The sequence below is a fragment of the Anolis carolinensis genome, unplaced genomic scaffold (genome assembly GCF_035594765.1).
Source record: "Anolis carolinensis isolate JA03-04 unplaced genomic scaffold, rAnoCar3.1.pri scaffold_7, whole genome shotgun sequence".
Classification (NCBI taxonomy): Eukaryota; Metazoa; Chordata; class Lepidosauria; order Squamata; family Dactyloidae; genus Anolis; species Anolis carolinensis.
The window spans coordinates 27,110,483-27,133,867 of NW_026943818.1; the positions used below are offsets into that span (position 1 = coordinate 27,110,483).

The window sequence follows — 23,385 nt, forward strand, 5'->3', positions numbered from 1 at the left end:
GCCTTACTTGCCTTTGTCCTGATGTCTTGCTCCTGGGCTGCAAGGATCAGGCCTTCTGTCTCCTTATTCAGGGTCCCTTTCATGAGCCTTAGCCAGGTCTTCTCCTCGTCAGCTTTTCCTTCAATTTTGTCAAGGAACTTTCCATGCAATGCTTTGTTGTGCCAGCTGTCAGCTCTAGTTTGTAGTGCGGTTTTCTTGTACTGATTTATTATTATTATTATTATTATTATTATTATTATTATTATTATTATCGATAGTAGCACCTGACTAAGAGTATCCCTCCCTTTCCATCCCCATAATGGTTTCCATTACCGTTGTCGCGCGTCTCCACATCTTTCCCGACCTCTTCACCCACTAAAAGCTCATGCGGCAGATCCGCGTGACCCCCTCCATGCACTTAAAGCCTTTTTGCCTTCCGCGCTGCCCTCTTTCTCAGCCTAATGTGTATCCTGCGGCCCAAAGTCAACACCATCTCCGATAGCAAAGGTTAGACGTTCAGCTCCGTTGGGTTTGTTTTGTGGAACATTTACCCCGCTGATAAGATACGTCCATCAACGCCTGCCTGAAAGCTAACACACTGGCCTATTTCTCGCTCCGGAGATGAGAGGCCGGGGAAAATCCCGATTTGGAGGTGAAGGGAAGCTCATCCTGGGGGAAACTCGCCCTATAGACTCACGTATAAATGGGTCTCAACTTCTCCATCAGTCGTAATCAAAATCCATAATTCGTCTTGGCTGATACACCAGTATATACGGTACTTCTTGACACGTTATGGCTTGGATCTACCAGATATACTCGAGTATAAGCCAACCCGAATACAAGCTGAGGCACCTAATTTTACCACAAAAACTGGGGAAACGTATTGACTTGGGTATAAGATGAGAGTGGAAAATGCAGCAGCTACGGGTACATTTCAAAATGAAAATAGATCCCAATGAAATTATATTGAGGCAGCAGTTGGTTAATTTACCGTATTTCAAAGAAAAACAGTAAACTAGCTCTATAAGTGGAAAAGTAGGGTCAACAAAAACAATATGGTATTAACAATAACTTAATAATAATAATCATCATCATCATCATCACCATCATCATAAAAACTTCATTTGTACCCTATTTCCCGTGGGGACTCAGGCCAGCTTCCAACATAGTAACAGGCCAACATTCAATGCCTACGTAAACAATGCAGAGCTAGATATAGATCTATAATTATATATACTAATTTCACATATGCATTTTCCCCTGAAATGTTTGCAAATCCTCTCTCTATATATGTGCATTTCCCTCCTGCAATATTTGCAAGCCCTATATAGTTATGTTTATATCTATCTAGAAATCTCTTTCTGTGTTTGCATTTCCCCTGCAATATTTACAATATTTTCATATATATCTATCTAGACATCTCTCTATATGTAGATAATTAAATCTGTATAAGATTTGCAAAGACTTGCAAAGATGTGAGGCAAAACTTCATATATAAAAGAATGTATACACACAGATATATACAGGTACATTGAAATCTCTAGATATCTATATCGATATAGATTTGCAAAAACTTGCAAACATATGAGGGGGAAATTCATATATAAAATTAATGTAGATAGATAGAAATATATAGGTACATAGGGATTGCAAAGGCTTGCAAGGGGAAATGCCTATATATCTGTAGCAGAGATTAACAAATATTTCAGGGAAAAATTGTTCTATAAAATTAATGGGTGTATGATATTTCTTCCTGACTTGCAAGGGCTTCTTTCTCTTTTCAAAACATTCCCTTGGTTAAGAGCGAGGGAGGCTTTGGAAAAGAAAACACACTGACAAGGGAGGGGAAGATGAGAGATAAATATATCATATCTTGCAAGCAACAGCCTCCAGGCTCCGCTGCCATCTTGACCTTGACCTGATTATAAGCCGGGGGAGGCTTTTTCAGCTCATAAATAAGGGCTGAAAAACTCGGCTTATCTTAGAGTATATACGGTAATCAGCCTAGTCCAAAGAAACTGAATCTAATCCACTGAATAATGATAATAGTAATTTTATTCTTGTACCCCCACCTCCATATCCCCCAAAGTGACTCGGGGCGGCTCACATGGGGACATGATAGGTTAAGTCCACACGTAACCTACCGTATTTACTCGTGTCTACATCAACCTCGTGTGTAAGTCTAGGGCAGTTCTCGAGAGCAATATTATGGATTTAGATTCATCAGTCTTGCCCAACGAAACTGAATGTAATCCACCTAGATGAGATCCATTGTTGAATTAAGTCTGTACTTAACTTACCGTATTTTCTCATGTATAGTCAACCTCGGGTGTAAGTCTAGGGCACTTTGGGGGGAAATATTATGGATGTGGCACTGAGACATGAGACTGGGCCCATAACCTGTGTCGTAACGTAAAAAAACCAAAATGAATGAGATTACTTGATTTAACTCTGAAAGCAACAATCACTGCTTTCAATGGATCGACTCCACCCAGAGATCCTAACTGCTAACCCCACTCACTGTCGAGCCAGACTCCATTGTTGAACAGTGAGTTAAATTAGCCTCCTCGCATAAAGCGGTACCTAAATCTCCTACTCGACAGATGCAACTGTCTTTCGGGCTGCATAAGTCAACAGCAAGCTAGATTATTTGCAGATGCGTGCCGACGTCTTTACACAATTCACCTCGTAACATTTTGATGTTGTTTTGTTTCCGCGCGCAGGTCCCGGAAGAAAATATCAACGGTGTGATCAACGCGCTCCAAGTTAGCCAGGCTGAAAAGGATTAGAAGCCATTCCTTTCCGAGTGGGACCGGGCTGCATTTTTCCACAATATTCTCAGTATTTGCGGGACGGGGGAACGGGGATGATTTTTGTATCACTATTATAAATTACTCCAAAGAAAGCCTGGGCGGAAGGCGGCTGTGTCGCGACAAAAACGAGAAACGAAAGACTGCTGACTAGACGAACCTTGAGTCCTGTAGCTTTGTAAACTTTTGTACGGAACGAGGCGGCACTTTCCCACCCGCTGCCGCCTTCGTAGCCTTTTTTCTTTTTTGCCATGAACTCGAAAAACGAGCCGTCGCTTCGATAGACATGTAGGCATCTTCTGGAGTCAGGTGGACGACGGGAAACACTAACAGTAACTAACAGGGCTTAGAAATTATTGCACAGGAAGGAATGACCCATAGCTGCTTTCAAGAAGGTAGGCGTACGAGAACACTCGAGAGGAGGAAAGAGCAAGAGTGACGTGACTACTTTCAGGTGATTTTTTATATAATATTCAAAAAATCGTTAGGAAATGAGTGTCAAGGTATGATGGTCCAAATATCAATGGAACCTTACTGGAGTGGCAAATGTTTACTCATTACATCTAGTCTGAGACACTTGTCCCTTGAAGCTTGGTTAGAGTTCTAGGCTTTTCTTAGACCCGGATCGAAGGATCTGAACACTGTTGTGTCAGCCTCTCCTGCTTCCAAGTTGAGCCAAACTTTGCTCCGTATCCTGGAAAGGTATTGTTGACATCTGATCTGACAACAGGAGGTGAGGGTATAGCTATGCCATGTACCGTACCCTGGATGCAACTGACAGAGCATTAATCTCCATCAGTTAACAAGACAAAATCAAGCTTTCTGGACTCCGAATCCCAATATCAAGGGTGTGCCTACACCAGGCATTGGCAAACTTGGGCCTTCTGGGTGTTTTGGACTTCCAACTCCCACAATTCCTAACAGCCGGGTTCGTAGCCCGTCGGGTCCGGGGCTACGTTGGGTCCGTCGGGCATGGGGCTACGTCGGGTCCGGGGCTACGTCGGGTCCGGGGCTACGTTGGGTTCATGGCTACATCGGGTTCGGGATTACGTCGGGTCCATGGCTACGTCGGGTCCAAAACTACGTTGGGTCCATGGCTACATCGGGTCCGGGACTACGTTGGGTCTGGGATTACGTTGGGTCCATGGCTACGTCGGGTCCGGGACTACGTTGGGTCCATGGCTACATCGGGTCCGGGACTACGTTGGGTCCATGGCTACATCGGGTCCGGGGCTAAGCCGGGTCCATGGCTAAATCGGGTTCGGGATTACGTCAGGTCCATGGCTACGTCAGGTCCGGGACTACGTCGGGTCCGGGACTACGTTGGGTCCAGGATTACGTTGGGTCCATGGCTACATCGGGTCCGGGACTACGTTGAGTCCGCGATTACGTTGGGTCCATGGCTACATCGGGTCCGGGGCTACGTTGGGTCCATGGCTACATCAGGTCCGGGGCTAAGCCAGGTCCATGGCTACGTCGGGTCTGGGGCTATGTCAGGTCCGTAACACCTGGAGGGCCGAAGTTTGCCCATGCCTGGTCTACACCATTGAACAAATGCAAACTGATCCCACCAATGCAGAGGCACCACGGGAGTTGTGGTTTTGTAAGGTCTTCCTCCTTCTCTGGCCAAGGAGCATTGGTGCCTTCCCACATCACAAACTCCAGGATACGGTAGCATTGAGCCAGGGGGGTCAGACTGCATTACTTCCACAGTGCAGACACCCCCTAAAGCCAGGCTTAGCAGTAGGATTTGTGCAGAAAGGAGCCCCAAAAGCGATGCAATGAGTAGTGCAAATCCAGAGAAGTCCTCCATCCTGGTACAACGTCGTCGTGGTCTTCTCTTAGGCTATTTGGTCATAGCACCAGGAGATGTATCCGAACCCTTTGGGGGGTTGTTTTGTTGTCGGACGTCGCTCTTCGGACCCGACGGGCGACAGATCTTGTGATCGGAGCAACGCCTGCTGGACGTTTGTTTCTATGTACGACAACCTCCTCTCTGTCGCTGCGACGGTTTGCCTCTAAGAGAGCCCTCTGCAGTTCACCCAATACATCTTTGCTACGAAGTTTAAGGAAATGTTGCCGTCTGTCTGGCTTTATTTCTTTGCAAGGGAGTTATAGGTGAACTATAAATCCCAGCAACTACAACTCTCAAATGTCAAGGTCTGTTTTCCCCAAACTCCACCAGTGTTCACATTTGGGCATATTGAGTAGTAACAGTAGTAAAATTAGTTATAAAGTAATATCAAAAACATTTTTATGGTTGGGGGTCACCACATCCATCCAGGGTCTCCTACCCAGGGCATCATTCCATAGATATATACAGTAAAGTCTCACTTATCCAACATAAACGGGCTGGCAGAACGTTGGATAAGTGAATATGTTGGATAATAAGAGATTCAGGAAAAGCCGATTAAACATCAAATTAGGTAATCATTATACAAATTAAGCATCAAAACAGTAGAGTCTCACTTATCCAACATAAACGGGCCGGTAGAACGTTGGATAAGTGAATATCTTGGATAATAAGAAGGGATTAAGGAAAAGCCTATTAAACATCAAATTAGGTTATGATTTTACAAATTAAGCACCAAAACACCATGTTATACAACAAATTCGACAAAAAAGGGAGTTCAATACGCAGTAATGCTATGTAGTAATTACTGTATTTACGAATTTAGCACCAAAATATCACGATGTAACAAATACATTGGATAATCCAGAACCTTGGATAAGTGAGACTCTACTGTGTATTATCCCCACTTGCCTAGGTTCCAACACACCACACAACCCCTGCAGATACCTGCCATAGATGTGGGCAAAACGTCAGGAGGGAATGCTTCTCGAACATGGACACACAGCCCAGAAAACTCACAGCAACCCAATACACATACATACTTTTGACTTTTTTTAAATAGAAAAATTGCTAATGTCCAAATATTTCTGTCCTTATCTCAGGATATGTAACATATAAGCAATATTCCAGCTTGTTGTTGTTGGAACATGGACACACAGCCCAGAAAACTCACAGCAACCCAATACACATACATACTTTTGACTTTTTTTTAATAGAAAAATTGCTAATGTCCAAATAATTATGTCCTTATCTCAGGATATGTAATATAAGCAATATTCCAGCTTGTTGTTGTTGTTGAGATCTGAGGATGCCGGCCATAGATGTGGGCAAAACGTCAGGAGGGAATGCTTCTCGAACATGGACACACAGCTCAGAAAACTCGCAGCAACCCAATATTATTCCATGTTGTTTGGAACACACCAAAAAGAGTGTTCCAAAGGCCGTGCTGCAAATTTCCAAGGAAAATGGTTCGGTTTTGTGCAGCACTTTAGTCCCGATCCTAAATAAAAGACTTCACCAGAGTCACCATGTGGTCCACGCCACACGCCACGTCCATCACCTCGCCCGGCACCGTCACCTAGGCGGGAAGGAAAGAAAATAGAGACCATCGCCCTGCCCTTCTAGAGAAGGCCGTACACTTTCCCATTCGAGTTGCAAGGCTCCAAACCCAGCCCTTGTTCGTTGCTCTTACCCTCCATGGGAAGTACTGGTCCTCCATCCTGCCAATCCCAAGGCATCCCCTCACGTTCTTGCCCCAAACAAACAGCTCTCCCCGATCTGCAAACCAAACAAAAACACTCATCACTCGTGAGCAAAGTCCCTACTTCCAAAAGATTTCGGGGTCTGCGCACTTATTTAGTCACTTTCGGGCGTTTACCAAAAGTGCAGAAGTAGAGCCATCCTTATGACATCGTTGTCTCCTCTGAGAGGCATAAAGTCAACACCACTTAAGCCTGACCAAGTAGCCATGAGATCATGGCAAACACACCTGGGCTCCAAGTTCAAGGACTTCTCATAGATTCTCTCAGAACGTCTAATTAGTCTATTTTTCACTCCCTCCGTTCTCAAACCTAATCTAGCTTCTTGGGAAAACTCCCCTCTGGCCGAAGGATGTTTCACAAGGGAACAGAAACCTTCACTTTCTGTTGCCTGGGAATGAGCAAAGGAAACCCAAACGTTTTGTTATCACAATTGATATATGCGTTCTTGTATCTTTATAAGACTAAGCAAAGCTGAATTACAGGGTCGTGAAATGACGCATTGTGGAGATGTGGAGGTGGAAGTTGTTTTTATTAATTATCTATCTATATATATAAAAGGGTAATGAAAATTCAGCCTAGGACAAAACAACAAAACTACACATCCCAGAAACACTAAACTTGGCAACACAACCCCTCATCGATGCCTCTACATTCATACAATAATAATAATAATTTTATTTTTGTACCCCGCCACCATCTCCCCAGAGGGACTCGGGGCGGCTTACAGATATAAAACCAACATACAATAATATCAAATACAAAAACACACAAATAAATTTAAAAGGCATTAAAAATCAAAATCATTATAAAACACTTGAGAAACACAGCAATAAAAACAACAAAAAGAAAAGAAAAATAAAGTCCTAATTAGAGGGAGAAGAATAATTGTTTTTATCCAATTGCTGCCAGTTAGAAGGCTAAGCTCCGCCCACTTGGTCTCCTAGCAACCCACTCAGCCCAGGGGACAGGCAGAGTTAGGCCTCACTTAGGCCTCTTCCACACTGCCTATAAAATACAAATTATCTGATTTGAACTGGATTATATGGCAATGTAGACTCAAGGCCCTTCCACACAGCTATATAACCCATTTATAATGGACTTAATGTCACGGGAAAACCTTTACCCTTTACCTTAACTACCACCAATTCCTCAATACTTTATTTCCTGTACCACCAGACTTTGCCACAGCAACACGTGACTGGGCACAGCTAGTATTATATATATAACTATATCCGCTGCCACCAGTTATTAAAGATGTTTTTATTTAAAAGCTGCCACCAAATTATAGAGGTTTTATAATGCTGCCACCAAATTACAAAGGGGATCATCAATTCTTGCCACCACTACAGGAATACGTAGCCACTAGCTACTTAGAGAGGAGACTTTTATTTTTCTTCTTTCTTCTTGTTTATTCTTGATGTGTGTATGTATGACAGAGACTGAGATGTTTGAGAGAACAACAACAAGTTTATTTAGGCACAAGCTTAATAGTTACAATTCTCACTTAGAGGCACTTTCCTTAACAATTGCAATAACAGAATGAGGTGATTCAAACTTCCTAAAATGTCACTTCTTTCTCCACTTCTTTCTATACTGCTTTCACCCTGTGAATTACAACCACAGACTATCTGTTCCTTATCTGGAAACAGACTACCTTAAAATAAGTCACCAAACTTATTTTAAACTGACTCAAATCCAACCTTTGAGCCACCCTGATTCTCCAACTGAGAATCAGTCTTAACTGCAATTCCTCCAATTACAGACTACCTTAAAATAAGTCACCAAACTTATTTTAAACTGACTCAAATCCAACCTTTGAGCCACCCTGATTCTCCAACTGAGAATCAGTCTTAACTGCAATTCCTCCAATTACAGACTACCTTAAAATAAGTCACCAAACTTATTTTATCCCTGATCCCCTGACTTAGGACCAGCCTTCCCTGAGCTTCACCAGAGCCCACACTGAGTTTCCCTCCAAATTCTGCTCTCTTCAGCTAACCCAGTTGGCTCCGCCCACTTCTCCATGGCAACCAACTCATGGTGCAGAGTAACTGAAATATTAACCCTTCTAAAAACAGTTAAACATGGCATCTGTAAATTAATAAATCCACACTTCTTTACACACATGTCTAAAAAGCATGCCACCAACATAAAATGTTTGGAAAGCTACGTTAAAAGGCAGAAATAACTGCTGAAGCTATGTTTCTTTGGGAAGAGAGGAGGGTACATGTGTACTTACTGGTGATAGCTGCAAACTGGCCGAGTCCGCAACGGATCCGGGCCACGCGCACCTCGGGGTTGACGTCCGAGAAGCCAAAAAGGGACGGCGGGATCATTTCAGGAACGACCGTCTCCATTAGTTTGGGCCCTTTCCCAAGGATGCCGAATCCCCAGACGAAGACATGGCCTTCCTCTGGATCGGGTTGAAGTAAAAAAGAAAGCTCGATGAAGGAAACAGCCTCTGGGTTTAATACTGAGCCAGATTTTGTTTATTTTCACGGTTTCCTCCTCACCGTTCAGGAGAGCGCAGACCGTCCCTCCACAAGCGGCTTCTTTCACTCTCCCAACTTTGAAGGGCAGGTGCCTTGGCACGTTGACCTGCGAAGGGAGACGTTTGGGACATGACCGTATACAGTGTTCCCTCACTTATGGCGGGGGTTCTGTTCCGTGACCTCCCGCAATAAGTAGAGATCCGCGTAGGGACACTATTTTAATTTTAATATTTATACATTATTTTTAATTGTTATGTGGACTTTCTCCCCCTTACAAGCGCCGGGGAGCTAGTGATGCCTTCCCCACCAGCGCCAGCTGGGCCCTCACTCCGTGTCCGCCATGTTGCCCTGGGAAGAAGGAATGCCGCTCTGCCCGGTGAGTGAGCGAGTGAGGGAGGGAAGGTGAGTGAGAGAGTGAGGGCAGGAGGCAGCAGAGCTCTCTCTTTCTCTGGGGCTCCAGTGTCAGTCAATTACCTGGGCTTCAAGTTCAAGGACTTCTCACAGATTCTCTTAGAACATCTAATTAGCCTACTTTTCACTCCCTCTGTTCTCAAACCTAATCTGGCTTCTCGGGAAAACTCCCAAGAAACCTTCACTTTCTGTTGCCTCTCTTTGACTATCATGTCACAGCCGCCATGTTTGTTTCAGGCGGAAGTCTAGTGAGAGAAGTCCTCCTGTTCCTAGAGAAGCAGGGCAGACCCAGGATGGGACGGGCAACGCTCTTTCCTGTGAGCTCACTTCGGGAGGAGGAGGCAAAGAGGAGGCCTTTCAGAGAGAGAGAGAGAGAGAGAGAGAGAGAGAGAGAGAGAGAGAGAGAGAGGGTGGTAAAGGGAGTGGGGGTCTTCCCAGTCCGGGCCACCTACCCTCGCTCCCTCACCCTCCCTCCCTCGCTTGCTCACTGACCGAGTGGAGCAACATGGGGTGGGTAAATAAATAAATATTTCCCCCATGAAACCGCGAGTCCGCGATAAGTAATCCGCGAAGTAGCAGGGGAACACGGTACAGTGATGTAATGGGTTCCCAGGGCTCGACGGGGATGTGAACTCCGTCCCGAATCCCCACCTCACCCCCAGATCTATTTATAGTAAGCATCCCAACCTGGGTTGCCTCCGTTACGGAAGCCAGCTGCAGGTATTCGGAGTTGCCCCACCCGAAGAGGTCGCCCTCCTCCGACACGGCGAGAGAGCAATCCCCGCCCGCGGCGACCTGAGCGATGCGCACCCCGGAAAGGTCTCCCCGGAGCTTTGTGGGTCGGCCCACCACGTCGTAATGGCCGAGGCCTGGTTTACAAAGAGGAGGCGGAGACACAGACAGAAAAACATCCTTCTAAGCATCATCAAGTCAGAAGAGACCCTATCCAATCCAACCATGCAAGAAAGGCACAATCAAAACACCACCGACAGATGCCCACCCAGCCTCCAAAGATTGAGCCACCACCAGACTCTGAGGCAGGGAGTGATATTATTATTATTATTACAGTAGAGTTCTGGTTATTCGACATAAACAGGCGGGCCGAATGTCGAATAACTGGATCTGACGGATAATAGGGAGGCCCCATTATCCAGCAAGCCAGTTGACGGAAGTGCCCCGTGCACGTTGCTAGGTAGATAGCAAGCTACCTAGCAACACGCAGGGGCGCTTCTGCCCTGCCTCTTGGGAGGCGCCCATGCGCGTTGCTAGGTAGAAAACAAGCTACCTAACAATGCTCAGGGGTGCTTCTTAAGCCGAGTGCTCACCACTCCGCCCCTTGGGAAGCGCCCGTGCGTGTTGCTAGGTAGCTTGCTATCTACCTAGCAACGCGCACAGGCGCCTCCCAAGGGGCAGAGCAGCGAGCACTCGGCTTAGCGAAGCGCCCGTGCGTGTTGCTAGGTAGCTTGCTATCTACCTAGCAACGCGCATGGGCACTTCTCTGCTCGCCGCCCTGCATCTTGGGAGGTGCCTGTGCGTGTTGCTAGGTAGATAGCAAGCTAGGTAGCAACGTGCATGAGCGCCTCCCAAGGGGCCTGGGACCTCGGATAATACGGGGTGTCGGTTAACCGGAACTCTACTTTAACTGCATTTCTATACCATTTTTCTCACCCCTGGGGGGACTCAAAGTGTTTCACAACATAATCAATGGCAAAATTCAACTCTGACTTGAGTTTAATTCGTTATGACCAAGCTCTTAACAACAAAACTTTATATAGTTCGAGATAACAGAATTTTAAAAGCATATGTTATAATTATGTTATCTTGAACTATGGTTTGTTTAACCTGTTTTTAATATGATACTTGCTATTTTAACTGTTGATTTTATGATGTACAGTAGAGTCTCACTTATCCAACATAAACGGGCCGGCAGAACATTGGATAAGCGAATATGTTGGATAATAAGGAGGCATTAAGGAAAAGCCTATTAAACATCAAATTAGTTTATGATTTTACAAATGAAGCACCAAAACATCATGTTATACAACAAACTGGACAGAAAAAGTAGTTCAATACGCAGTAATGCTAAGTAGTAATTACTGTATTTATGAATTTAGCACCAAAATATCATGATATATTGAAAACATTGACTACAAAAATGCGTTGGATAATCCAGAATGTTGGATAAGCGAGTGTTGGATAAGTGAGACTCTACTGTACATGTATTTGATTGGGCTTGTCCCCGTGTGAGCCACTCCGAGTCCCCGCGGGGAGATGGTGGCGGTATATAAAAATAAAGTTGTTGTTGTTGTTATTATTACAGTAGAGTCTCACTTATCCAAGCTTCTGGATTATCCAAGCCATTTTTGAAGTCAATGTTTTCAATATATCATGATATTTTGGTGCTAAATTCGTAAATACAGTAATTACAACATAAGAGTACTGAGTATTGAACTACTTTTTTTGTCAAATTTGTTGTATAACATGATGTTTTGGTGCTTAATTTGTAAAATCATAACCTAATTTGATGTTTAATAGGCTTTTCCTTAATCCCTCCTAATTATCCAAGATATTCGCTTATCCAAGCTTCTGCCGGCCCGTTTAGCTTGGATAAGTGAGACTCTACTGTAGTTCAATTCATGGTAATGCTATGTAGTAATTACTGTATTTATGAATTTAGTACCAAAATTTCATGATGTATTGAAAATATTGTCTACAAAAATGTGTTGGATAATCCAGAACGTTGGATAAGCGAGTGTTGGATAAGTGAGACTCTACTGTACATGTATTTGATTGGGCTTGTCCCCGTGTGAGCCACTCCGAGTCCCCGCGGGGAGATGGTGGCAGCATATAAAAATAAAGTTGTTGTTGTTGTTATTATTATTATTATTATATACCACTCTATCTCCCAAAAGGGACTCAGGGTGGTTTACACATGGCAAACATTCTATATCAACAAGGAGCATACAACAATCCGACAATAAAACAATAACGAAGCATAATAACGATTGAAAACAATAATTAAAACAATGTACTCATTTGAAAAATCTATATATATAAAAGGGTAATGGAATCACGGCACCGGACAAAACAACTAAACTGAACGCCCCACAACTTCGAAAATTGACAGCACAATTTCACATCCATGCCTCTAAGTTCATACAACAAAAAGAAAAGGAAAATTAAGTCCTAGCCACAGCAACGCCTGGCCAGGCACAGCTAGTATAAAATAAAATTCCATATTACTCCACTGGGTGATTCGACAATCAATGGACATAATTTCTAAATGAGTCAGACAATGGTAGGAGCTCAACTCAACTCAAAACCCGGAAGAGTCTCAACTACCTTCCCACCCCATTTGACCTGTTTGGCCGTCCGCTCCCCATCCGCAGGAATAGACGTCTCCCCGCTCTGTCCTGAAGAGGCTGTGGTCCTGCCCACAGGCGACCTACAAAAAACAAAAATATAATCATCTAGCAATACAGCAAAAGTGAAAACAGGCATGTCTATCTCTGTTTGTGTGTATGTGTTTTCCAAGATGGTTCACAGTGTACTGTGAACCCCACCAACAATGGATCTGGACCAAACGTGGCACGCAGACTCTTAAGTACTGGCAGGGTCTGGGGGGTAATAACAGAGGACAATGGGAGTTATAGTTCACCCATACGCAAAGTGCACTCTGAATTCTACCAGCAATGGACCTGAACCAAACATGGCACCCAAACCCACCATAGTTTTTATTAAGATTTCTTTTATAATACAGTAATAATATAATAGTAATAAAGAAGAAAAAAGAAAAGGAAAAAGGAAAAAAGAAAAGAGAAAAAGAAAGATTAATACAGTAGTGTCTCACTTATCCAAGCTAAATGGGCCAGCAGAAGCTTGGATAAGCGAATATCTTGGATAATAAGGAGCGATTAAGGAAAAGCCTATAAAACATCAAATTAGGTTATGATTTTACAAGTTAAGCACCAAAACATCATGTTATACAACAAATTTGACAGAAAAAGTAGTTCAATACTCAGTAATGTTATGTTGTAATTACTGTATTTACGAATTTAGCATCAAAATATCACGATATATTGAAAACATTGACTACAAAAATGGCTTGGATTATCCAGAGGCTTGGATAAGTGAGGCTTGGATAAGTGAGACTCTACTGTATATAGATATGAAAAAGGGACATAAATAGAACAGATTTAAGACTGCAAGTTAGAGTATCTATTTTGCTATGTGTATTACTAATACTAAATTGTGTATATTCTGGAAAAAATTAATTAAAAATTTTGTTGTTATTGTTATAGTTACTTAATTGCAGTATATAGAAGAATATGTGTGTGTGTGTGTATATATATATATACACACACACACACACACACAGTAGAGTCTCACTTATCCAACACTCGTTCATTCAACGTTCTGGATTATCCAACACATTTTTGTCGTCAATGTTTTCAATATATTGTGATATTTTGATGCTAAATTCATAAATACAGTAATTACTACATAGCATTACTGCATATTAAACTACTTTTTCTGCCAAATTTGTTGTCTAACATGATGTTTTGGTGCTTCATTTGTAAAATCATAACCTAATTTGATGTTTAATAGGTTTTTCCTTAATCTCTCCTTATTATCCAACATATTCACTTATCCAACATTCTGCCGGCCCGTTTATGTTGGATAAGTAAGACTCTACTGTACAGTAAATACAACATAACATTACTGCATATTGAACTACTTTTTCTGTCAAATTTGTTGTATAACATGATGTTTTGGTGCTTAATTTGTAAAATCATAACCTAATTTGATGTTTAATAGGCTTCTCCTTTAATCTCTCCTTATTATCCAACGTATTTGCTTAGCCAACATTCTGCCGGCCTGTTTACGTTGGATAAGTGAGACTCTACTGTATGTGTGTGTGTGTGTGTGTGTGTGTGTGTGTATATATATATATATATATATATCATAGGTGAAGAAGAAATTGAAATATAAACATAGATTAAAATTATCAGGATACATAATCAACTTTAAAGTACTGGTGAGGTTTGCGATAGGGTGGACTTAGGATGATGGGAGTGGTAGTTTACCCATATTCTTATGCATTTTCTAATGGGACCACTCATTCAAATCCAAAAAAAAACCCCTAGCATTACAAATTACCCAAAAAGCAGAACCCTCAAAACAAAAATACGAATCCGGAAAGGGATGACTTACTTGGACAACCCGGTCTTCAAATCCCTGCAGCCTGTTAATGACCTGGCTCTCGCTGCATTTCGCCAGGAAGAGAAAGAGAAATGAACCAAAGTGGTGTAGAGCTGGCGTTTTTAATGCCAAATAATGCATTTTAATCTCCCACGGAGACCTGGCTTTTCAACGTCATAGGATGACATTCCCCAGGCCAAAACAAACCACAATTCCCACAATCCCACAACTCTGTATTCGGAGAAGGCCGCATTAGATGAAAAGATGGTTCCCTCACCTGTACACTTCGCCTTCCACCACTTTCCGGCCACACTGCCCAAAGGAATTGTTGCCCATGCTGAACACTGAAACAAAGTTGTGGGATACTTTCATATTCTGAGATCGGGGGGCGGTTAAAGGCCATTTTTAATATCAGACATTGTTTCAAATTCCAAACCCCACTCTTCCAACGATACAGAACAAAATAGCAGTCAATATAACAACATAATAATATATAATACTAATATCCTATACTACAATATAATAATACACTATTAAAATTGTAGTAATATTACTAATAATATTGCACCATAGTGGTATAGTACAATATAGAAATATATAATGCTAATGTTGTGCTATGCTAATCTATCTATCTATATATATATATATATATAAAAGAGTGATGGGATCAGGGCACCGGACAAAACAACAAAACTACAGGCCCCCCAACCTCGAAATTTGACTAGGTTGATACAACAAAAAGAAAAGAAAAATAAAGTCCTAATTAGAGGGAGAGGAATAATTGTTTTTATCCAATTGCTGCCAGTCAGCCTTGGGGACAGGCAGACTTAGGCCTCAGGCCTCTTCCACACTGCTTATAAGATACAGATTATTTGATTTTAACTAGATTATATGGCAGTGTAGACTCAAGGCCCTTCCACACAGCTATATTACCCATTTATAATCTTACTAGCTGTGCCCGGCCATGCTATGCTGTGGCGTTGTCTGGTGGTGTTGGTGAGAACTTGTTGAGGTAGTGGTGGTATTGAATGTCTGTTGTATGGTTGTCTTTATGTTTAGTATGCATTTGGTTGTTTGTGTACTGTGTAAGTGGTGAGGGTAGAGGGGGTCTATGTCCCTGTGTAGTAGTGCATAGTTTTTATACGTTGTCCATGTGTTGTGAATGCTTGGATTGTGTCCTGCTGCATAGGAGAAAGGGTTGGGCTGGATGGCCCTTAGGGGTCTCTGCAAACTCTTGGAATCTATGCTTCTATTATTATTAGTAGTATTATTAGTATTAGTATTATTATTATCATCATCATCATCATCATTATGTAGAGGCTGGATGGCCATTTGTCAGGAGTGCTTGGATTGTGTCCTCCTGCATGGTAAAAGGAATACCACCACTACCTCAACAATTTCTCACCAACACCATCAGACAACGCCACAGCAACGCTTGGCCGGGCACAGCTAGTAATATAATATATTGTATGTACATATAAGTTGTAAGCTGCTCTGAGTCCCCTTCGAGGTGAGAAGAACGGGATATAAATGTAGTAAATAAGTAAATGAATAATAATTATTATGAGAAATACAGGAGTTATAGTTCGGCATCGGGTGGGCCACACAAAATGACCTTGGGGTTCGGATTCGGCCTGCAGGCCTCGAGTTTGACACAAATGCCCTTGGCAATTACTTCTTCTCTTCCTCTCCCAAAAATACATCCCAATTCAACTTCTTTCCATATCTAGACAGTGCTTATTATTTATTATTATTTATTTATTCGCAACATTGATATCCCGCCCTTCTCACTCCGAAGGGGACTTAGGGCAGTTTACACGTTATATTTGCATACAATATATTATTAGCATAGCACAATATTAGCATTATATATTACTATACTGTAATATTATTAGCAATATTTTATGTAATATATAATATTATACTGTACAATTATTAGTATTATATTGCATTACATTATATTATCAATATTATATGTACAGTACATATAATATATTCTATTATTACCATAGCACAGTATTAGCATTATATATTACTATACTGTAATTTTATTAGTAATATTTCATGTAATATATAATAAATATTATTATACTGTACAATTATTAGTATTATATTGCGTTACATTATATTATCAATATTATATGCACAGCACATATATTATATTGTATTATTACCATAGCACAGTATTAGCATTATATATTATACTGTAATATTATTAGTAATATTTCATGCAATATATAATATTATATTGTACAATTATTTGTATTATATTGTGTTACATAATATTATCAATATTCTATGCATATTCAATACATAATATTATATATTATTGTACTTTATATTGCATATTATATACAATATACTATATATATATATATGAATAATACATATTATATTACTAGCTGTGCCCGGCCACGCGTTGCTGTGGCAAAGTCTGGTGGTATGAGAAATAAAGTATTGAGGAATTGGTGGTAGTTAAGGGTAAAGGTTTTCCCCTGACATTAAGTCCAGTCGTGTCTGATAATAATAATAATAATAATAATAATAATAATAATAATAGTAATGATAGTAATAATAATGACTTTGGTAATACACACTGCTTCACTCCCTTCTCAGCTTCCTTTCTGGAAGAATCCTTTTTTGGGAGGTGTTAGCTGGCCCTGATTGTTTCCTTTGTGGAATTCCCAATTTCCCTGCTTTCAGAGTGTTGCTCTTTATTTACTGTCCTGGTTTTAGAGATTATATTGTTCTGTATTATTCTACCACAGTAATTATTTCATATTACAGTAGAATCTCACTTATCCAACATTCGTTTATCCCTTATAAGCCTTCTAACTGGCAGCAATCGGATAAAAACAATTATTCCTCTCCCTCTAATTAGGACTTTATTTTTGTTTTCTTTTTGTTGTATGAACGTAGAGGCATGGATGAGGGGTTGTGCTGCCAAGTTTAGTGTTTCTGGGATGTGTAGTTTTGTTGTTTTGTCCTAGGCCGAAATTTCATTACCCTTTTATATAGATAGATGAGCATAGTATGTTACTGGGGGGGCTCCAATTGATGGCACAGTGGACAAGATGGAACTGTCTTCCTGGCTTTGTGATGGGGCAGTTGGTGATGGGGAGGGGCCTCCAACTGATGGTGCCCTTGAATGAGCGCTATCTGTCTACTTCCATCCCCAACATGCAGCACAATCGGGTGTGTAACTGAATCCGAAATGGCCAGAGCCCCATCATACCTCCTTCTGTGTCGGTCAGCACTAAGGAATGTGCTCTCCCACAGGACACCTGGGAGACCCGCGTTTGTTGTGGCTTGTCCAAGGGAAGAGGGACCGGACTGGGCTCCAGGACATACTCATAGCCTCTTGCTTTTCGGGCAATATGCATGGAATACAAGAAAAGACAAACGTCCTAATTTTTCCCAAAATTTAGGATTAATGTATAAGAATACGCAAAATAAATGCTGGAAATGCAAGCTACAAGAAGGGTCTTATTTCCATGTCTGGTGGACATGCCCAGAAACGACGAAAATTTGGAAGATGATACATCAAGAAACACAAAAGATGTTACAAAAAATATTTCCTATGAATCCAGAATTCTACCTCCTAGGCTTAACAGAAAACAAAACAAACTTTAACAAGAACGATGATAATATTTTTTTCATATCTATCCTCGGCCGCAAGAATAATTTTTGCTAGAATGTGGAAAGGAGAAGGAATCCCAAAAAGAAGACTGGTTTGACAAAATAAAGGAAATTTATGCCATGGACAAGTTGACATATCTAATGAAAGCAAACAGGGGCAAACCAATAAACGAAACAGACTGGAGGCTTTTCGAGGACTACAAAAACACAACGAAGGACTAAAGAAAAATAAAATAGGAGTACCCGAGGGAATAAATAAAATTCACAAAGAGACCAAAACTTAAAGAAAAATTGATACTACAAAGAATAACATTGCTATAAGTAGAAGAAAACGGAAGACTGTCAGAGTAATTCGCAGCGTAGCAGCAGTTGTATGTTGTCAATGGAGCGCAGAACGAAGAGATGTCAGAAACGATGGTAAAAAATATATACAAAATTTTACTATATAAGACAAAACAGAATTGCAGACGAACACAGGCTTGGCTTTCACTCTAGGCAGACACAAACTAGAACAGAGCAAGATCTCAACTGACAATCAGTAATGTACAAACACACTTGAGTCTAGATACTCCCAGACACATCAAGGTCAACACAGCTTCTCAGTCATTAACTCTTTACAGACGATAGCATACTCTGGATGATGCAACCTGTATGCAATACATGCCAAACACAAATTTCATTTAAACACTACTAATACACAAATCCCACATTAACAAAGACCACAAAGACACCTACCCCTACTTAACCCAAACCCCAGCAGTGGTTTTTTCCCCTCTTTTCTTTTTAAATATGTATGTGTGTACACTAGCCTTTCCCACTCCCCTCCTTTTCCCCACTCCCTGAGCCCTTTTCCCAATATTTTATTCATATGTGTACCCAAGAAAACTTAATAAAAAATTATTTAAGAAAAAAAGAAAAAGAAAAGACAAACGTCGTGCGTAATGACACAGTTGGGTTTTCTTAAGTGATTTCTTAAAATATTATTTCTCCTTATGGCCAAACGTGGTTCCTTTGCACAGTGAAATCAGTGACGAACTTACCACGATCTCTCCTGCTCTGGTGGAAGCCAATCTGCGAGTCCTTGTTCAGGCCCATGCCCCACACCTTGGTCAGGTCGCTCGTTCGGGAGGAGAGGAGCGTGAAGCCATAGCCACAGGCAGCTGAGTGGATCTATCAAAGCAAAATAATTTGTCAACATTTAGCCCTGGTTTCATGTTGATCTCTAAGCCTATAGCAAAGGGGAGATTCCCAACTTCCTGTTGTCCTGATTGTAACTAGGAGTCATTTGTAAATTTGATGTTTGCAACTCGCGGACTGCCTGTATAGAAACTAAGGCTGTGCAAGACGATCGTTGGTCCCATAAGTTGTTAGATTCATGCAAATGAATTGCTATTAATAAACCCCACACGGGCTGTGTGGCCATGTTCCAGAAGCATTTTTTCCTGATGTTTTGCCCACATCTATGGCAGGCATCCTCAGAGGTTGTGAAGTGTGTTGGAAACTAGGCAAGTGGGGTTCATGTATGTGTATGTATACATACAGTAGAGTCTCACTTATCCAAGCTTCGCTTATCCAAGCTTCTGGATTATTCAAGCCATTTTTGAAGTCAATGTTTTCAATACATCATGATACTTTGGTGCTAAATTCGTAAATACAGTTATTACTACATAGCATTACTGCATATTGAATGACTTTTTCTGTCAAATTTGTTGTCCAACATGATGTTTTGGTGCTTAATTTGTAAAATCATAACCTAATTTGATGTTTAATAGGCTTTGGGGCCGGGCTGTGGCACAGGCTGTTGAGCATCTGCAATAAATCACTCTGACCACTCTGGGTGACTCTGGGTAGTTATGAGTTCGAGGCCAGCCCATGGCAGGGTGAGCACCCGTCAATTAAAAATCAAAAATAGCCCCTGCTCGTTGCTGACCTAGCAACCCGAAAGATAGTTGCATCTATCAAGTAGGAAATAAGGTACCACTTATAAAAGTGTGGAGGCAAGTTTAACTAATTTACAACCTGGAATGAGGAAGTGCCGTCAGAGTGGATGATGAAGCAGTGGCCAGAATCTAACATCCCCTCAGGAGAAGGTTAAATTGCCTCTGCGTCTGTCTCTGTTTGATGTGTTTATGGGCATTGAATGTTTGCCCTATGTGTGTATAATGTGATCCGCCCTGAGTCCCCTTCGGGGTGAGAAGGGCGGAATATAAATACTGTAAATAAATAAATAATAACTTTTCCTTAATCTCTCCTTATTATCTAACATATTCGCTTATCCAAGCTTCTGCCGGCCCGTTTAGCTTGGATAAGTGAGAGACTACTGTATACACGAGGGCTATCCACAAAGTAGATTACATTTTGGAATTAAAAATTAACAAAGTATAGGAAAAAATATTTATTATATACAGTTGAAAGCCACACTTCAGTAGTATAGTAGAGTCTCACTTATCCAACACTCGCTTATCCAACGTTCTGGATTATCCAACACATTTTTGTTGTCAATGTTTTCACTATATCGTGATATTTTGGTGCTAAATTCATAAATACAGTAATTACTACATAGCATTACTGCGTATTGAACTACATTTTCTGCCAAATTTGTTGTCTAGCATGATGTTTTGGTGCTTAATTTGTAAAATTATAACCTAATTTGATGTTTAATAGGCTTTTCCTTAAAGCCTCCTTATTATCCAACATATTCGCTTATCCAATGTTCTGCCGGCCCGTTTATGTTGGATAAGTGAGACTCTACTGTACATCATAAAATCAACAGTTAAAATAGCAAGTATCATATTAAAAACAGGTTAAACAAACCATAGTTCAAGATAACATAATTATAACATATGCTTTTAAAATTTATGTTGGATAAGTGAGACTCTACTGTACTTTTAAACATAGTCCCCATTCAAAATTAGTCACTTTTCATAACGATTAATGAAAGTTCTTACCCTCAGCACTTTCCCGCCGCCACCCTGAAGAGTGTGGGACCCGTGCTATTGCAACACTGAAACTCAGCCAGCTGAAGAATGAATGCAAAAGGAAGAGAAGAGCAAGCAAGAACCCCGCTCTCGCTTCTTTTGAAAGATCTCAAGAGAGAATCAAAACATTCCGGCTTCCCTTCCCCTTCCTGCCAGCTCTCCTCCAGACGTGGGCTTTCCTCACCTCCCAAGGAGAAGAAGCCAGGATTTAATCGTTACGAAAAGTGACTAATTTTGAATGGGGACTATGTTTAAAAGTACTACTGAAGGGTGGCTTTCAACTGTATATAATAAATATTTTTTCCTATACTTTGCTAATTTTTAATTCCAAATTTAATCCACTTTGTGGATAGCCCTTATGTCTATGGAATAATGTCCAGGGTGGGAGAAGGAACTCTTGTCTGTTGGAGGCAAGTGGGAATGGTGCAATTGGCCAGCTTGATTAACTGATTAACATTCCATGGTTTGTAGGTACAGTAGAGTCTCACTTATCCAAGCTAAACGGGTCGGCAGAAGCTTGGATAAGCGAATATCTTGGATAATAAGGAGGGATTAAGGAAAAGCCTATTAAACATCAAATTAGGTTATGATTTTACAAATTAAGCACCAAAACTTCATGTTATACAACAAATTTGACAGAAAAAGTAGTTCAATACGCAGTAATGTTATGTTGTAATTACTGTATTTACGAATTTAGCACCAAAATTTCACGATATATTGAAAACATTGACTACAAAAATGGCTGGGATTATCCAGAGGCTTGGATAAGTGAGACTCTTCTGTATATGTTTTTATGTATTCGTTGTAATTTAATGTTTCTTATGTTGTTGTATTTTATTGTTGCATTACTGGGCTTGGTCCCCATGTAAGTCGCCCTGAGTTCCTTTGGGGAGATGGGGCAAGATATATAATAATAATAAAACTTTATTTATACCCCGCCACCATCTCCCCAACGGGGACTCGAGGCGGCTTACATGGGGCCATGCCCAAAACAATACAATACAAACAGCATATAAAAGAACAGCACATCACAATACAATAAGCAATACAATAAATAATAATATCAATTACAAAATAAAACAAGGAGACAATGAAGAACAAGGGCAGAGCACATGAACATTAAGTTAAAATTCGGGGTGAGAGAGACATAAAAATAAAAACCACAGCGAACAGGGTCATAAGGAAGTGGGGTATTCTGGAGGATAGATATTAGAGGGAGCAGTTGTTATATAAGAAGTTGTTGTTATTATTATTATCCTTTGTTGGAAGGTGTTAGCTGGCCCTGACTGTTTCCTGCCTGGAATTCCCCTGCTTTCACACTTGCCTCAGGCAGACAAGGGATCTTTCTCCCACCCTGGACATATCAACCCTACCTGCCTCCTTTCCAACAGACCCCCCAACCTCTGAGGATGCCTGCCATAGATGTGGGCGAAACGTCAGGAGAGAATGCTTCTGGAATACGGCCAGGCAGTCCGGAAAACACAAAGCAACCCGTTTTTGGCGCGGGCACCTTCTCCTCGGTCTCCAGGCGGTAGGGCACGGGCTGGACCCTCCTCCGCTTGAGGAAGGCGGTGGCGGGGACCACGAAGCTGGGCAGGCCCAGGGCGCCGGCCAGGCAGAAGCCCCACACGAAGACGCGCCCCTTCCGCCGCGCCTGCCGCCCCGCGTAGGCGAACACCGGCGCCGCCTCCTCGGCCTCCCGCCGCGCCCTCGCGCTCCTGCCTCCCGCCGCTTGGGCCAGGCCTCGGAACGGGGCGCCCCGGAGGGGAGACCACACGCCCGCCATGGCCCTCCGCACGCTCGCCTCCCGCCTCAGCGCGCCGCCATCTTTGTTGACATTGGCCTTCGAGCTCCGCGCGTGCGCAGGTCGTGCTTCTTCTCCCGCTGGGGTCTCTGCGTCTGCGCACTCCTGCTCTCTCGGCTTTCACGCATGCGCACTCCTTCTCCCTCGGCTTCCACTCCTTCTCGCTCAGCTTGCACGCATGCGCACTCCTTCTCGCTGGAGTTTCTGTCCGAGCTCTCCTGCTCGCTCAGCTTTCACGCATGCGCACTCCTTCTCTCTCAGCTTTCACGCATGCGCACTCCTTCTCGCTCAGCTTTCACGCATGCGCACTTCTCCCTCAGCTTTCACGCATGCGCACGCCTTCTCCCTCAGCTTTCACTCCTCTCAACATTCACGCATGCGTACTCCTTTTCTCTCAGCTTTCAATTCTTCTCGCTCAACTTTCACGCATGCGCACTCCTTCTCCCTGGAGTTTC

The 23,385-nt window shown here is 42.0% G+C and overlaps 2 protein-coding genes across 2 annotated transcripts in view; one reads left to right on the top strand and one right to left on the bottom strand.

Moving 5' to 3' along the window:
* The window catches only part of castor2 (cytosolic arginine sensor for mTORC1 subunit 2), a 34,381-nt gene extending 29,518 nt beyond the window's left edge, over positions 1–4,863 (top strand). Inside the window, exon 9 of the mRNA XM_062959728.1 lies at positions 2,703–4,863. Within this exon, the coding sequence (XP_062815798.1) occupies positions 2,703–2,768 (66 nt within the window). The 3' untranslated portion in view covers positions 2,769–4,863. The remainder of the gene's footprint in view (positions 1–2,702) is intronic.
* Positions 4,864–5,835: 972 nt separating this feature from the next.
* On the bottom strand, positions 5,836–22,912 carry rcc1l (RCC1 like). The gene is made up of 11 exons (XM_062959725.1): positions 22,637–22,912; positions 19,189–19,318; positions 17,745–17,873; positions 14,787–14,853; positions 14,522–14,573; positions 12,668–12,752; positions 9,995–10,176; positions 8,918–9,002; positions 8,644–8,817; positions 6,335–6,420; positions 5,836–6,220 (listed from the first exon to the last, which is right to left on the bottom strand). The coding sequence occupies exons 1-11, from the start codon at positions 22,910–22,912 to the stop codon at positions 6,143–6,145; spliced, it is 1,344 nt and encodes a 447-aa protein (XP_062815795.1). The 3' UTR covers positions 5,836–6,142.
* Positions 22,913–23,385: the final 473 nt, after the last annotated feature.